The sequence below is a fragment of the Netta rufina genome, assembly GCF_964035555.1.
Source record: "Netta rufina genome assembly, chromosome: 12".
Classification (NCBI taxonomy): Eukaryota; Metazoa; Chordata; class Aves; order Anseriformes; family Anatidae; genus Netta; species Netta rufina.
This window is the reverse complement of record NC_140135.1, coordinates 18,867,727-18,882,575: the sequence shown is the minus strand read 5'-3', so window position 1 is coordinate 18,882,575 and position 14,849 is coordinate 18,867,727. Positions and strand designations below refer to the sequence as shown.

At 35.7% G+C, this 14,849-nt stretch overlaps 1 protein-coding gene across 5 annotated transcripts in view; it reads left to right on the top strand.

Annotated features, from left to right (window-relative positions):
* The window catches only part of DACH2 (dachshund family transcription factor 2), a 354,632-nt gene that overhangs the window by 213,271 nt on the left and 126,512 nt on the right, over positions 1-14,849 (top strand). For all 5 annotated transcript variants that reach the window (XM_084293884.1, XM_084293882.1, XM_084293886.1 and 2 more), the window contains exons 4-5: positions 9,730-9,885; positions 12,766-12,938. In XM_084293884.1, the coding sequence (XP_084150010.1) occupies positions 9,730-9,885; positions 12,766-12,938 (329 nt within the window). The remainder of the gene's footprint in view (positions 1-9,729; positions 9,886-12,765; positions 12,939-14,849) is intronic.

Genomic DNA, 14,849 nt, shown 5'->3' with positions numbered 1-14,849 from the left:
TTAGATAGTGGCAGATGAATTCTTGGAGGGAGTCAGGGTAAACAGCCATGAAATGCCACCTCTGGCAGATGGCATTGCTCACAAGAAATGTGACAAAACATTTGGAATTTGTTACTAGGCATTGGTATGAGAAGGCAAGCTGTCAATATTTTTTTAAATGATAATCAAGGTGGTGCATACTTATATTATAAGCAGAAATGAATCCTGTCCAAAACCTCAAGCTTAGTTAAGTTCAGCTTGGCACTGAGCTATTATATATTGCTGCTAAAGCCTCACACTTTTTCCTCTTAAGAAGTATTTTCACTTTATCTAGTATTAATATCAGCATTTTAATGATGTTTGTGCTGATGATAGTTAATAGCTTTGTATACCTCAGAAAGAAGACCTAGAGTATCCCTTACATAGCAGCAAATTTGGGATGTATTTTTTGAATGGTTTATTTGGCACAGTTGGTCATTTCTAAGGTTTTGATCCTGCTCCTTCGAGAAACCAATGCCAAGCTCTCACATATCATTGAGGAGAATTGCACTAGAGATTAGCTGAGAGCACCTAATAGCTAGGTTTGATGAATGAGGAATCTGAAAATCAAAGATTGATTGAACATACAAGATGTCTATAGGCTGTGGTAGGTATATATTCAGCTATTATTATAAGCAAAAATGAAAGTGAGTTCTTAAAGAAGCACAGACTTGGCTATTAATGAAATTCAAGATTTTTTTGCTTGTTATTTTTAGACTGACATTAAATGAAACACCATGGATTTCACTGCTGACCTTTTATGTGAATTAGTTTTACTCACAGGCTCTCCTGATTTTGGCAGCAATGTAAATTTTTTGGAAGTCTGTAATAAGTTAGTTCAAGGAATCAAATGCCAGATAGAAAAGAAATTGCACATCTTCAGAGTTAGTATATACCTTTCCAGTGTTCCTCATGCTGACACAACTGTTGAGGCTGTGCAAGAGCAAGTGTCTGTACTTACTGATTCTTCATGGAAACAGGCTTCTGGCAGTAAATCTCACCGGAAAACTTCTACAATCATCCACCTTCAATATGAAATGATGATACCCTTTGAAACATCTCATTCTGTAGTGAAATCGTCAGTGTTGTTCAGTTCGTTGTAGACATTTCAAGTTGGTAGGGATTTGGAAGATTGAACAAGCATTTAAGTATGAAGTACCACAAACTGCATTTAATTCTTTAAAGCCACATTTTATGTTACACAGAGTTCCTCTAGCATTAGAATACTAATCTCCTATTGAAAAGATTATAAATACATAATTTACTTATGTCATTACAAATTAGCTCAGCATATCACAATTGTTAACTTGGGTTGTTCACAAACTGTTGAAACTTCAATGATCTGATCTTGAACCATAGTGCTGCTACCTATGCGCTGTGGAGATCAAAATGTTCTCAAAGCCTCTAAAATCATACCAAACTCTGGCTAGTTGCACTTACATTAAAAATACATAGTACATGTATCTCTGTGATTGTTTCAGTAAGTTTTCAAATATGCAAAAATATTAAGCAATTAAAAAAGCAACCCCAGAGTGCTTGGTTTGTGGTGACTGAAGGTGTCAATGATTGTCATCACTGAAATATGAATCCTAGTTCCTAGTCCCAGCCTTGCTGGCTGCAGTTGTTGAGTATAGAGGAATGTATATTTTATTCTTTGTGGCAGCCAGCCCTACAAACTGTGTTCAAGATCTGAAAGTTAAGCTGTTTTATTTCTGGCTCGTGCATCATCGACAGTAATAAAAACACGACAGACCAAATTTGGCCGTATTTCCATCTGTGAAATACACATGTTTCTGAAGACAGGCTTTGGTCCTTCAGTAGGAAACACTTCCTTTTTTTCTTGATGGTCGTAAACCAGAAGAGATATGTTCTAGTACAGTATCGTTACCTTTCTATAGAAAAATAAAAAGCAATAAAATGACTCATGTATCACTGAAAATGTTAGCAATTATCATTCTGAATGCACAAGGATCGTTTGTGCAAGAATGAACTGTAATCCTGTGGTTACATTTCAAGGTAGTATTGAACATTTAAAGATTGTCCTCTCTTGGGTTTGCCAACATCGTGTCTATTGAAATAACGATATGTGCAGATTTTTGGAAGCCCTCTTATGTCAAAAGCATTTTTGGTAAGCTGTCAGAAGCCTCTCTGAACCAACTTTCCAATAAGAATGCAAGCATATTATCTAGCCAGTAGCTCAAAGTTGCTGAGGTTCATGCAAAAAGTGAGCGACAGAAAATAGAGATCACTTAATAGCCCTGAGGAAGGAGTTTGCACATGCTTTTGACATTGATGTAGATCCAAAAGAATATTTATGTTTTAACTCTAAACTTCCTAATTCCAAGAATAATACTACAAACTGTATAGAAGAAACAGAATAAGGGTTTATTGTTCATTATGGCATACACTAGAAAAACTAGAAGACATCAGAGCAAGGCAACAAATACCAAGTTACCCCCTGCCCCAGTAACATGAGGTAGCTTTTCAGAAAATGCATAGTCAAGCTGTGGAACTCCTTGCTACAGGATACTGTTGATGCGGAAAACTGGCAGCAGTTTAATTAAGTGGAAGAAAGATCTAGTAAAGGTTATTAAATTTAAGGAAAGTACCTCTGTTTCAGGAAGTTCATAATGCACAAATTGATGGAGAATATTCTGGGAAATTGTCACTAGGCTTCTCTGCACTTATATTCATTCAGTAAGTATTGCTTTTGGCTTTGTCAGAGACAAGGTATTAAGCTAGATGGACTGCAGCTGTTACTGTGTTTATATGCGTTCTGATGCTCATTATTCCTTTATTTATATTGTCCCTCCCTCCTGAAATACCGTGACTGATTTCCATTTAGGAAGCCATAAGTATCTAACTATTGATGTAAAGATTACAGGCTTGTTATTGGTTTTCTTTCTTTCTTTGCTTTCTTTTTTGGTTTGCTTTGTTTGTGTTTTTTTTTTTTTTTTTTTTTTTTTTCCCTTCGTTGTATTATCACACAGTTAAATAGCAGGCAACAAAGAAGCAAACTCTTCATTCATTAATTATCAGAGATTTTGTCACATTCCTTCAAGGGCAAGAACTGAATTGTTTTGATTGATATTTATGCATGACCAAATCAACAAAAGAAATGAGAAGAATGGGAACAGGTAGCTAACTTTGTGCTTTTGAGCGTTAGTATATTTTTATGGAATTTAGTATGATAGTTTGTATCAAGACTGAAAATGTAATCTTCAGCTTGCTAAATCTAACTTCAGTGGGATGCTTTTGTGGTGCATCAGCTGACACATTGAGATATGTTTGGTATTTCATGTTTAAATGAATATATGGCCATTTGGGAACTTTAAAAGTCATTGCATTTACCACACTCTTCTTTTTCTTTGCTCATTTTAAAGGGAGGGAATTGATGGTCTGTGTGACATGGTTAGATCGCTGAATACTACATCTGTGCTTTTATCTTCTAAAAAAGTACCTTTGTAGACTTAATTGAATTATTCTCTTTAAATCAGTTGCTACTAAATACTCTGATATTCTAAGTTATCTTTTGTATCCTTATGGCTGTGAAATAAACTTTGATTTTTCTGTCATTAAGACTTTTCAAAAAGTTTAGAAATCATACTCAAATTTCAGATGACTTCTTATTGTATAATTATCAACAGATTACTTCACCTAAGTTGTGACAGACATATTTTTTAAGTATGACTGACTGATGGACAGATTGGGAATTGCTGAATTAATGGGCACATTTCAAAGCTTTGGCAGGGCTAAGCAGTAATTACATCTGCTGAACCACTTGATAAGTTTTTGGAAGTAGACCAGTAAAGCCATCACTGGATTTCTTGAGTTTTAATATCTTACCCTACACACTTCCATGGCTTTCTTCTAGGGCATGATCCAGAAGTTGATACAGCCAAATACACGCAACTAAACAAATCAGTGCATTAAAGCTTAAAATGCACTGCAAATCATTCCTTTAGATTTTCAGATGGATGCCCTGCTTTTAGGGGCTGGTTTATCACCCAACGTTCAAGTGTGATCGAAACAAACCTCATTCCCTTTTGAAAATATCAAAATTTATTTGGGGGTGATAAGGGACCTCAGAAAGTGGACAGACTTATGTAGTCTTAATAAGTAATATCTTCCACTGTCACTGTGCAGGACAGAATATAGGGCTAAATAATCCAGATCCAAAACAGTCGTATGTTTTTCTGACAGGAAAGTGACAGTTTATCAGGAATGTAGCATAAATGGTACCTTCCTATCCTTGATATAGGGAGATTCCCCATTTATAAATTATGACTTCTCTCTTCATTTTCCATGTTCAACGATCTGAACTCTGAAAGTTCTGATTCCTCCAAATAGGCCAAGTTTCAGTCCACTTTTTTTTTTATCAGGCCAGTGTGTCTCTCTGTGGTGGTGTGTTTTTTTTTTTTTTTTTTTTTTAAAGTATTATCTTTAGGGAATGAAATCTGAGTGTCACTCTACTTTGGCAAGTTAAATTTGCAGATGTTTTAGATAGATGAAGCTTTGTGGGAGCTTGATCTCTTGATTCATACTACTCAATTATTTATTGATCAATGAACCTAGCCAACAACTGACTGACATGTGGACTTCTAGTTTTGGTCATGATTATTCAAAAGGTTATTTTCAGGCAGGGAATACATACTAGATTGGTGCCATGATCTTTTTACTATTGGCAAAGTAGACTCCTAGCTGGATAGAGTCTAAAAATGACGCTTATACTGGCATGTGATCTTCTGTTGGCAAATGAAACTCTCATGTCTATAATGAAACTATTAGAGTTATCAGCTGTATTTTCCATCCTGGAAATTATTATATATTGTTGAGACATTTACAGGCTCTGCTGAGCCTTCAGTTGGTGTTGAGATCTGCTGTTCCATAGGGTGATGTTGAAAAACTCTTCTTCAACATAATCTTCTCTTGCTCAGACATTCAAGTGGAGTCTGGAAACCATGGAAAGAGTTCACAAAAAGTTAGCAGACTGAAGGGTTTTCAGCTGAGGATATTCTTTGTAGACCAAAAACTTGACTGTCTTTTCCAGTATTGAGGTGAGATCAGGATGTTGATAAAATCAAATAGCCTGGGACATGTGAAAACACTGAAGCTATGAGTATTGGCAAATAGTTTAGGGATATCGAGTTTCTAGATAAGCCAAAAAATTTCAGGGGACTAGTGTTGGTTGGACACTTACGAAATTAGTGGTGATAAACACTGAAATTATCAGTGTTGAAATAACAATGCACTGAATATTACTTTTTTGCAGCTGATCTTATATTTAATATGCCCAATAGCTTGAAAAATGTGCTTAAAAATAGTTTTAGAATAAAATTGGACAGTGAAAATGGTATTGCTTTTAACAATTTGAGTTCAATTTTTCAGAAATGTATCACAACAAAAAATAAAATGACAGACATAGATTGAAACAGTGTGATTGTTCAATTCAAAGGTACCTCTGACAGAATGGATTTCATTTAGGTAGACCGTACAGTTTAAAGGCTGATAAAATGAATTTGAAACCAAATGAAAAGTAACTGTCACCAAATTGAACTTTGATTACTTTTTGGAGCTCTTTCAATTCCTAAAGCTAAGACACTAATTTAATTTTCACAAATATATCTTCGCAACCCACCACCCCCCAAAATTTAGGTTTTATTTTGAAATGGGGAGGTTGATTACTAGAAAAGATAGTTTAAATAGGTATTTTATAAAATTACTAAAATCAGAGAAGGGTGAGAAGCAGCATTTTCAGGAAAATGAAGCTGAGCTTATCACTTGCATTTCCTTCAACTAAACAAAATGAAACTGAATCAGAGGCGCTTTGCTTACAGATCTGTATGTGTCTGCAAGCAACCATGCAGTGTCTTTTAGATCTGTGAGTACAGTGTATGGAATAAACAGTATGTGTGTGTATTGCTTAGGCTGGTTTCCCATATTTGTTTGTGTTATCTGTGATTTGAATCCCTATGCATCTGAAATCATCTACGTTCCTTGTTCAGAGGGATTCAGGAACAGAGACATAGAGAATTTGGCCACTGGGCTGTAAAATGGTATTAAGGGAATGCTTCTCTCTTACCACATCTTAATTTTGAAGAGAATGGACAGGGATTTGTTGCATTAGTTTTATTTTTGCTTAGTTGAATATAAGTGCAATTCATTCACTGGTAAGTAAGTTCTCTCAATGTATTAAGACTGGTAAATAGCAGACTTGAGTTAGCAAATGTAAATAATGTAAGTAAATGTAAGTAAATCTTTCTCTTACCAAATCCATTTAATTTCTGTCTTTTAATTTCTGTACCCTGTGAGACTTGCTCTGTATTTCTTTGCAGATGATTGTGTGCAATGCCGACAATCAGGCCAATCAGGCCTCTTTTTTTTTTTTTTTTTCCATCGATATTGCAGCATTTAGCTGCAAATCTGAAAGAAGTGCATCAAATTTTCTGTGTTGCCTGAACTGGATGGTTGGAGCAGATCAGATCTTTTTTAGCTTCTGATGGAAAGTCACTGCATTCTGCAATCTTTTAGGATGTCTGGACAGCCAATGCCTCTGCCTTTTTCTTTCCACTTTGGTGTAGCTGTGTTTAAGGAAACTGCAGGCTCTGTGCTTGTTTCTGATAAGCGTCAGGAGCCCTGGAAGATGGAGGTTCTTGCCTCTCTTGCCCTTTTTTAATGCTGAGTACAATCTGTTCTGGGACAAGATCGACTAGAATGCAAACAAGATAAGGAAAAATTACCTTTTTGTCCTTTGGTTTTATCTGTTGGAGAGAAGGTCATATGGGTAGTGGGTAATAGTGTTAAATGTAAAGCTTTTTGTAAAGTGTAGAAATGATGTATTGGCATTTATCAAATCAGCAGACTTCTGAGGGCTCTCTTAATGTTCTTGTGACACTTATGAATCAAGTTACTAATACTTTTAAATGAAATATTCCTTCTCATTTAAAGTAAATAAAAGTTATGTTTCCTTTCAAACACAAGAAGTAAAATAAGTCCCATTAGTGTTTTGTTTCTGTTTTTCCTTACTGTGTTGTATGTTTGCCTTCTTTTTCATGTGTTTTTCCCCTCTTGCTTCAGATGCATCTAAAAGAAACTCCTTGAAGTCCATCTTTCTATATACAATAGTATGAGTCATTTTTTAACTTCATGCTCCTTATTTGCTATATTAGAGAATGATAATCTTCACTAGCGTAGTATGGACAAGTAAATTATTATTTTTCCCAGTACAAATTTTGGGAAAGACAAAACCTTTTGAATATAATGATTAAAAAAAAAAACAAAAAACAAACAACAACAACAAAAAAAAAAACCACAATCTTTTCAGACTTCCATAAATTTGTTACTCTTATGTGTAACTTTTTCTTACTATATGAGAGTAGGTACAGCAGGGAAGGATGCAAGTTTTCTTTTAAAACTGTTATCTTTAGCTACACAAAGGGTGAAAATCTTTAGCTGTGGGTAAGTTGAGTTGAAAGTCTCTATAGGTTAGAGAGCAAGAGCAGGACCCATGAGATCTGACTTCTCGTTCAGTTTCACCATTAATCTACCAGGTAACCTGGAAGAAGTTGCTTCACAGTTGTGCACCTAAACTTGCCCACTCATAAGTAGGAGATAATTAATCATACTGACCATATAAAACACTTCACTATTGAACAGTTCTAGGTAAGAGGTAATTCTACTTCATACTTTCATTTTAAGTGACTTGCTACTGCATAGTATAATGGAGCTCTGATTAAGTGGTGGAGCTGTTATTGCTGTTACCTTTGTGGTGTATTGCACACTATAGAGTACGTTTCATTTGAGATGCACTTAAGTACATCATACTCTCAGCAATATTTTTCTTTCTTTCTCTAAGGAAAAGTGATACAGAACAAGAATACAGGAATGGTCTGTAGATACAAGTGTATTACAATTTATTCTTGTGTTGCTGGCACTGAATACGGGAGCAGATTTACGAGTGAAATTTGCGGGAAGAAAAGTTATTATTGTCTCCATTGGTAAGACTTGTCTGGTGATTTGGACTGTGTGACAGGACTTAAATTCAGTTTCCTGTTCCAGTGCAGACTTCCTCTATTTCCTTAAGCAAGTTACTTTTCTTCACATTCCCCAGTGCAATTCTCTGTCTGTAAAATAGGAATAATTGCACTTAGGAACATAGAACATACAGCTGAGGCCAGAAGTCTGGTAGCGCTCTGATACTACAGCTTCAGGTCCACAGAAGCACGTGGACTACAGCTTCAGGTGGACAGAAGCACGAGGCTTTGGAAAGACGAGAGAAATTCTTCCAGAAATAAATAAATGAGCCAACAGTTTTGACCATCTATGCCTGGGACTGGAAGTGTTGGGAAAAGAAAATGGGATAAGGGAAACTTTTAGATGAAGAGTGCAATTTTTAATCTTCATTCAGAAATCTCTAGCAAACTGTCTTGTGTGCAGTTTTCATGGCCACTGCCCTGATATGTGAAGTTACATGTAAAAAATCAGTTTATAAGAAAAAAGAAATTACGTCATGGTACATGCTGTGTGTGTGTTTTTTGAGGAAGAACACAGTATAAATGTTAAATTTTCCAAAAAGCATGTGGAAAAAAATATTTGGCAAAATCAAATACTAATCATTTCCTCCTATATATATGTGTGTGTATATGTGTGTATATATATTTTTTTTTTCAGGTTTAACTTGAGAAATACTTTACCAAAAAAAATTACCTCTGGATCACAAGTCAGAGTGAACAGCTTCTATACTGGATATCAGTCAAATGTTATTTAAAGAGCTGCTATATTGTATATTAAATAGCAAAAATGCTGACAGGGTCTTAACTGCAGTAGTGCTTCTAATTACCACACTATGCCATGTTATATTATATCACATGGCATAATTTACTGTATCTTTCTTTGTCAATTATTACTCATCATTTTACAAATTACAGATCTTTTATGGGAAGTAATTCATACTTGGACATAGTGCTAAAATGATGAAGTGATTTCCTTTTTTCTCAATCATTGATCTTTCAAACTTCTGCATTTAGCAGTGTTAATCATGTTTATTAGTTAAGTGTTGTCATAAAAAATGTGGAATTTTTCTGTTACTTTCATCTTCAGTTAAAATGTTTTTTGCTGCCTCTGTTTGCTTTAATCATAGTAATCTATCACTTATTCTAATTGAAATTCTTCTTCGTAAAATCAAAACAAAGTCAATACTGCAGTTACATATTTTCATAACAATCAATAATCTAATTAAAAACATGGGATATACCTTAGAAAGGATTGTACATAAAATAGCTTTTTACTTAGAAATGTTCGGCCTAAGTTTTAAGGTGATTTGTTTTGTGGACCAGGTTTGTATTTCAGAATTCACTCTCATAATCTCCTTAACCGCTGTTTAAAAGGAACGTGTTATTCATGTAATGCTAAAGAAAACTGCAATCTGTACAATTGTTGCAGAACACAGTAGCTTCAGACCAAACAGATACTCATTTAGCTTTTTCTGTTTCCAGAGACTATTGTTATGAAGGTAGGTGATGCTGAAAGTTTCTAAACATAACTTTTGTCTGATACATATTTCTTAATTTTTCTCTTTGTGTGTGTGTGTGCTATGTGTGTGCTAGCGGTGCATAGCTCTGCTAAAGAGTATTAGTTTGTTGCTAACCAAGCAAAATGTCTTTTTAAGAAAAGTGTATGCCACTTACGGTCCCTTTGCACCCTGTTTTGCAGGTGGGAGTGAATCCTCCTGGGATAAAGACAAGCTTCAGTCTCCCATTACAACAGGATCACAGCACAGCATTGGTCATCCCACACTGTCGGGACAGTCGAGCCTTGGAAGTGCACACCCACTCAGTCCTCTCCAGCAGAATCACCTGCTTACCAACAGTATGTATCCTTGCCCTTATGGAAAAAAAAAAAAAATACATAGAGCTCTGCTTGAAGGCCATGCTTGTACTTCTTCCCATCCTTCTGGAAGTTGGGGGAATGGATGATGGAAGCATGTGGTACAGAAGGAGCCAGTCCTTCCACTGAGTACTGCACTTGTGCATCATGACCAAGCTGCCCACTGGGATACAGCCACTCTCTTGAATAGCTACCCATTGCTGTGTTAAGGACTGTCAGTCCCAGTCAGCAGTGCCATGGCCTGAGCTGAAGGGGAAAAAAATCATACTGTTGCTTAAAATTTTAGCTGTATGAGTGAATTCTCTTCCAGTTGAAAATGCTGACCACTGAATAAATGGACGAGAGCAAAGCATAGGTGAAAATGGCTAGGTAAAAGTGAGTAGAAGCAGTTCTTCTGCCTTGTCATGCCTTGTACCTGCCAGGTATGGGCAAGGTTATCTCTTCAATGCAGCTATCCAAAGCAACTGGAACAAAATGACACAGTTAAAGTTTGGATTTGGAACTTAAACTTCATTTCAAATCCATCTCTTTTCCTTCCTCTAGGAAGGGGATAGGTGGGAAGCTTGGAGTTTCCCTCCTCCTTTACATCCAAAGGGGAGGTACTAGCAAGTTATTCAAAGAAATGGTCAGAAAACAACAAAAATATATTTAAAAAAGTAGTAACGAGTAATCTGAGAGTAATTCTGAAAGATGATGATGGATGAAGAATTAAAATATTATTTATGAATCCTCATTATTTGTTTAAATTCTTCATCCTCAAAGTTTTGAAAGTTGATTTTCCCTGTTAGTATTAATGGTTGAATGGCATTTCTGGCTTTTTATGAAATTTTAGGAGCAGATGCTTCCTTGCTACCTATATAGTGCCACAGACTTGAAGAAATCCAGACTATTTAAATGGCTTCTACAATATATGTTTACTTTGTTCATGGGAAGGTAGGAGCCTGAGCATTATGGGCATCTGGTTAAGTGTCAGTAATTAAGAATCACCAGGTTATAGGACTCATATTCACCATGGTTTATTCTTTCATTTTATATTCTTGCATAATTCAGTATCTGTACATGTTTTGCATGAGGGATATTGTGTTCTTTGCTGTTAAAGAAAACTTTCAAGTTATTTTCCAATAGATATTGTAGTAGTCGAATGTCTATAGGCTATTAAAGGGTTTATTGAATGTCAGACATTATGTCCAATGATTTGCAAGTGTAAGATATATTTTCTTCATAGTCCTGAAATGTTTGACGGATTGTGTCTTAAAACTGGTGATGTGCTGTTAAATTCTGTTTGTAGTTTGCATTTAGTTTGCATGTCAATTGGACTTTAAGTAGACATACAACTCAATGTGGCCAGATGGTGTCTGGGAGTTTTGGAACTCTATAGAGTATGAGGAGAGATTATTGGGCTGTTAAGGGAGATATGCAGGGGAACAAAGGCTTATGGATGTAAGCAGCAAAGGGGATTGTCAGTATGGTTTAAAGTGAAAGGAGATATATGTGGGCATGGCTTATTACGTGTCGTAATTAATATTGGCATGGATCATCTTATAAACAAAACACAGTGAATCATAAGACATCATAGTTGATCATGATTTGCTCAAGCTAAACAGAGATAGTGTGGGAACTCAGAGTATAAACAATTCTGGCTTTTGTGGTAGTCACAGTGGTGTCTTTTTATTGCTATAGTCAAATTATACTGAAATAACAAGCTGTATCAGTCAATGATAGTTTTACTGTGTGTTCTGTCATACAGCAAAATGGTGACTAGCCCTCTGATTTAACTCATGAAGATAGAGGCAAAAGTTAAAATCTTTTAGAAATAAATACTGTGAATAGCACATGGTTATAACTGGCTACATGAATTTTAATTACTTCATGTACCTGAAGTTTTTTTTTTTTTTTTTTTTTTGTGAGAATTTCTAATCAAAGGTTCAGTTAGAAAAATTATAAGACATTTTGTGTAGCAGCATGTGTCCTATTTTTTCTGGAAAAAGAATTTTGGATGCCCAAAGGTGGAGATCTTCAAGTGGTCCCTCTGAAGAACTCTTAAATGCAAGAGAACCTAGAAGTTTTTCAGTGGATTGGTGTGTTGTATTGTAGCCATTACTAAATACAAGTAATATGCATGCTGAAATAGCTGGTAGTGAGATACAAAAATCCAGTTCTTTTGAGAGGTAACATCACCTTTCTAGCAATGTCAAGGTCTGCAAATGCTTGCAAACACATTTCACACTTTCTTGAGTTGTTATATGTCCTTAGTAGGTGAAAATTTAGTGACTGTTTTGGAAATGAAAAACACTTGCACCATTTTTTATCCCAAATTTTGAGCTCTCATTCCATATTCCAGTTGACAGACTTGTATGGTAGTACTGTAGTGTTGTATAGTCCAATCCACAGCTTCCTATAGTCAAGCAATAGTCCTCATATACATGTAGAAGTATCAGATTGCTGTGTAGGTAAACTAATAATAGTAAGAGAACTTGAGGACTTTGTAGAGTATATTGTCAGATAAAATCATTAATGAATATTCTTCTGTTATATTGGGAAAACATGCAAATATCTACATGTTTTGTGTTTTTTGTTTTATTGCTATCAATAAAGACATCACTGAACTTGTGCACTGTTGAATATTAATTTTGCTAATATTGTGCTACTTTGCAGGTGTATGCTTCCGTCGCTAGTACAAACTATTCAGCTTTTTCTGGAATGCAAAGAGACTTATTCACTATATAACTTCAAAATTATTAACACATAATAGTAACGAGTTTTGACTAGGCAATATCCTGTACAATATAGACATCAAAAAATAACAGGTAGGGTTATAAAATGAGGGACTGACACACGTAACATGCCCTTGCTCTCTTTTAGGGATAGACCTGCCGTTTATGATGATGCCCCACCCTCTGCTACCCGTCAGCCTACCTCCTGCTTCGGTTGCAATGGCAATGAATCAGATGAACCACCTCAATACAATAGCTAATATGGCTGCAGCAGCCCAAATGCACAGTCCTCTTTCCAGGGCAGGGGCGTCTGTTATAAAGGTAAGAGTCATCTATGAGACTGGATTTTTGTTCCTAGCAAAAACATTTGTAGCAACTTTTTAAAGAAAATAACTAACAGGTAGTGAGCTTATATTGCATATGGCACACTTGGTCTGCTGTTCCTGATAGTGCTTCTGTTTGAGGAAATTACAGGCAAGAAATTAAAGAAATAAGATGGTCTGCTTTATCTACAAATCTGTAATATAATTAAAAACAGATATTAGCACTCACTAGTGTTAGATTAGATGTAGTCTAGTTTATATCTATTTAGATCTAACTTCTAGATCTAACTTTTGGATCTACTTAGATCTAACTTCTCCTTATCATCAGTGTGTCTGCACAGTTTTTGACTAGGTGGGGGAAACATGGTGTTTCTCATGTCCAGCTGCCAAGTAGTTAATGCAAGTCATTGAATTGTTAGAAATTAATTGAGGTTCCATTTGTTTCACTTAGTAACCTTTACTTTAAGTGTTCAGGAGACCTCTTGAGGAAACGGTAACTTAAATACGGCAGTAAAACATTTATAGCAGCAAGTAGACTGCATAAGCTTTGATTATAATTTAAATGCTACCAGTATGTCAAAATGAAGATTAGATACGTATTTGTAAACAATACTAGTTTGTCCTAATATATACTACAGTTCTTACAAGCAGTTAGATTTTAAGGAGGCTCTTTAGCAGGTCTTTGCTGATGTTACTCATTTGCAGTGATTTTTCCCCAACACCTGCACTAGGGGATATGCAATATGTCCACAGCCAACAGTAGGTCTCACCAGCACTCTAAAGGGAATTGTTTCCTCTACATGATGTAGAGGAAAATACACCAGTAGCTAATATGATAGAGGTAACGCATGCATCCATTGTGGTGTTACTCTCATCTGTCAAGTGATGCTGCATCTTTCTCTCATTTGTTCTGAGTGCTGAGACTGTAGATGAATTTTATTACAGACAGTATGAGGCTCCCTTTGTCCTTTCTTTTCCTTACATACAATTGTCTAGCTCTGAATGACTATCAATTAAGATGAAATCCTTGTACAAAATGAAACATGTAAAAGGGTTTCTGTGGTTGTTATCCATCAGTGATATGATTTTTATTATATGACAACATTATTTAAGTTCATATTAGAAGTACAAAAAATAACTAGTTTTGGATAGACTGCAATTATGGCAACATGACGTTACTTAAAATGGGAAAAATGAATTGAATATACTGAGTGTGTATCTATTTCTATACTCTGATGACTAAAATACCACTTAGTCTGTTTTCTATAGGTGTGAGAATCAGCTGCTCTATAAAGGTTTTGAATGAAGTCATTATGCTTTTTATATCACATTTGCCATTTAGAAATAAGCTGTTCTACCAAAATATGCGTGATCAGCAAAGTTAACATTTAGTGCTCTAGAAAGAAATGTCATAACTATGAAACTTGATTTCCTCCTGACAGGAACACTATAAATTAGGCAGGCACAACGGCCAGGCTCACAAAACCTTCTTAGCCATCTATAATATGATCTGATGTGATTATTGCAGCACCCGCTAGCAGTGCTATTGCAATGGTTCTGACAGTGCCCCTGTTATAAATCCAGGCTTTCAGGGATTTACTGCTCAGCTGAAAGTGCTTGCTCCGTTTCAAACTTAGCTCAAATAGTTCTGAAGAATCTGCATAAATAAGGGTGTAGCATGGGGTAAGGAGATGAGGGGGGGAATACAGCATCAATGACTTTACCCTCACCTTTCGCCTTTTTTTTTTTGCCTTTTTTTTTTTCCCCTCCTCCCCCAGAGTTGTTCTTGAGCTGGATGAAGCCTGCAATCCAGTTACTGGACTAGGTATAAAGTGGTTTGCCAGCCAGCAGATAAGTAGTCTGGGTTGGAACTTAGCAGAAGTATACTTAATTCACTGTGTAGGCTAAA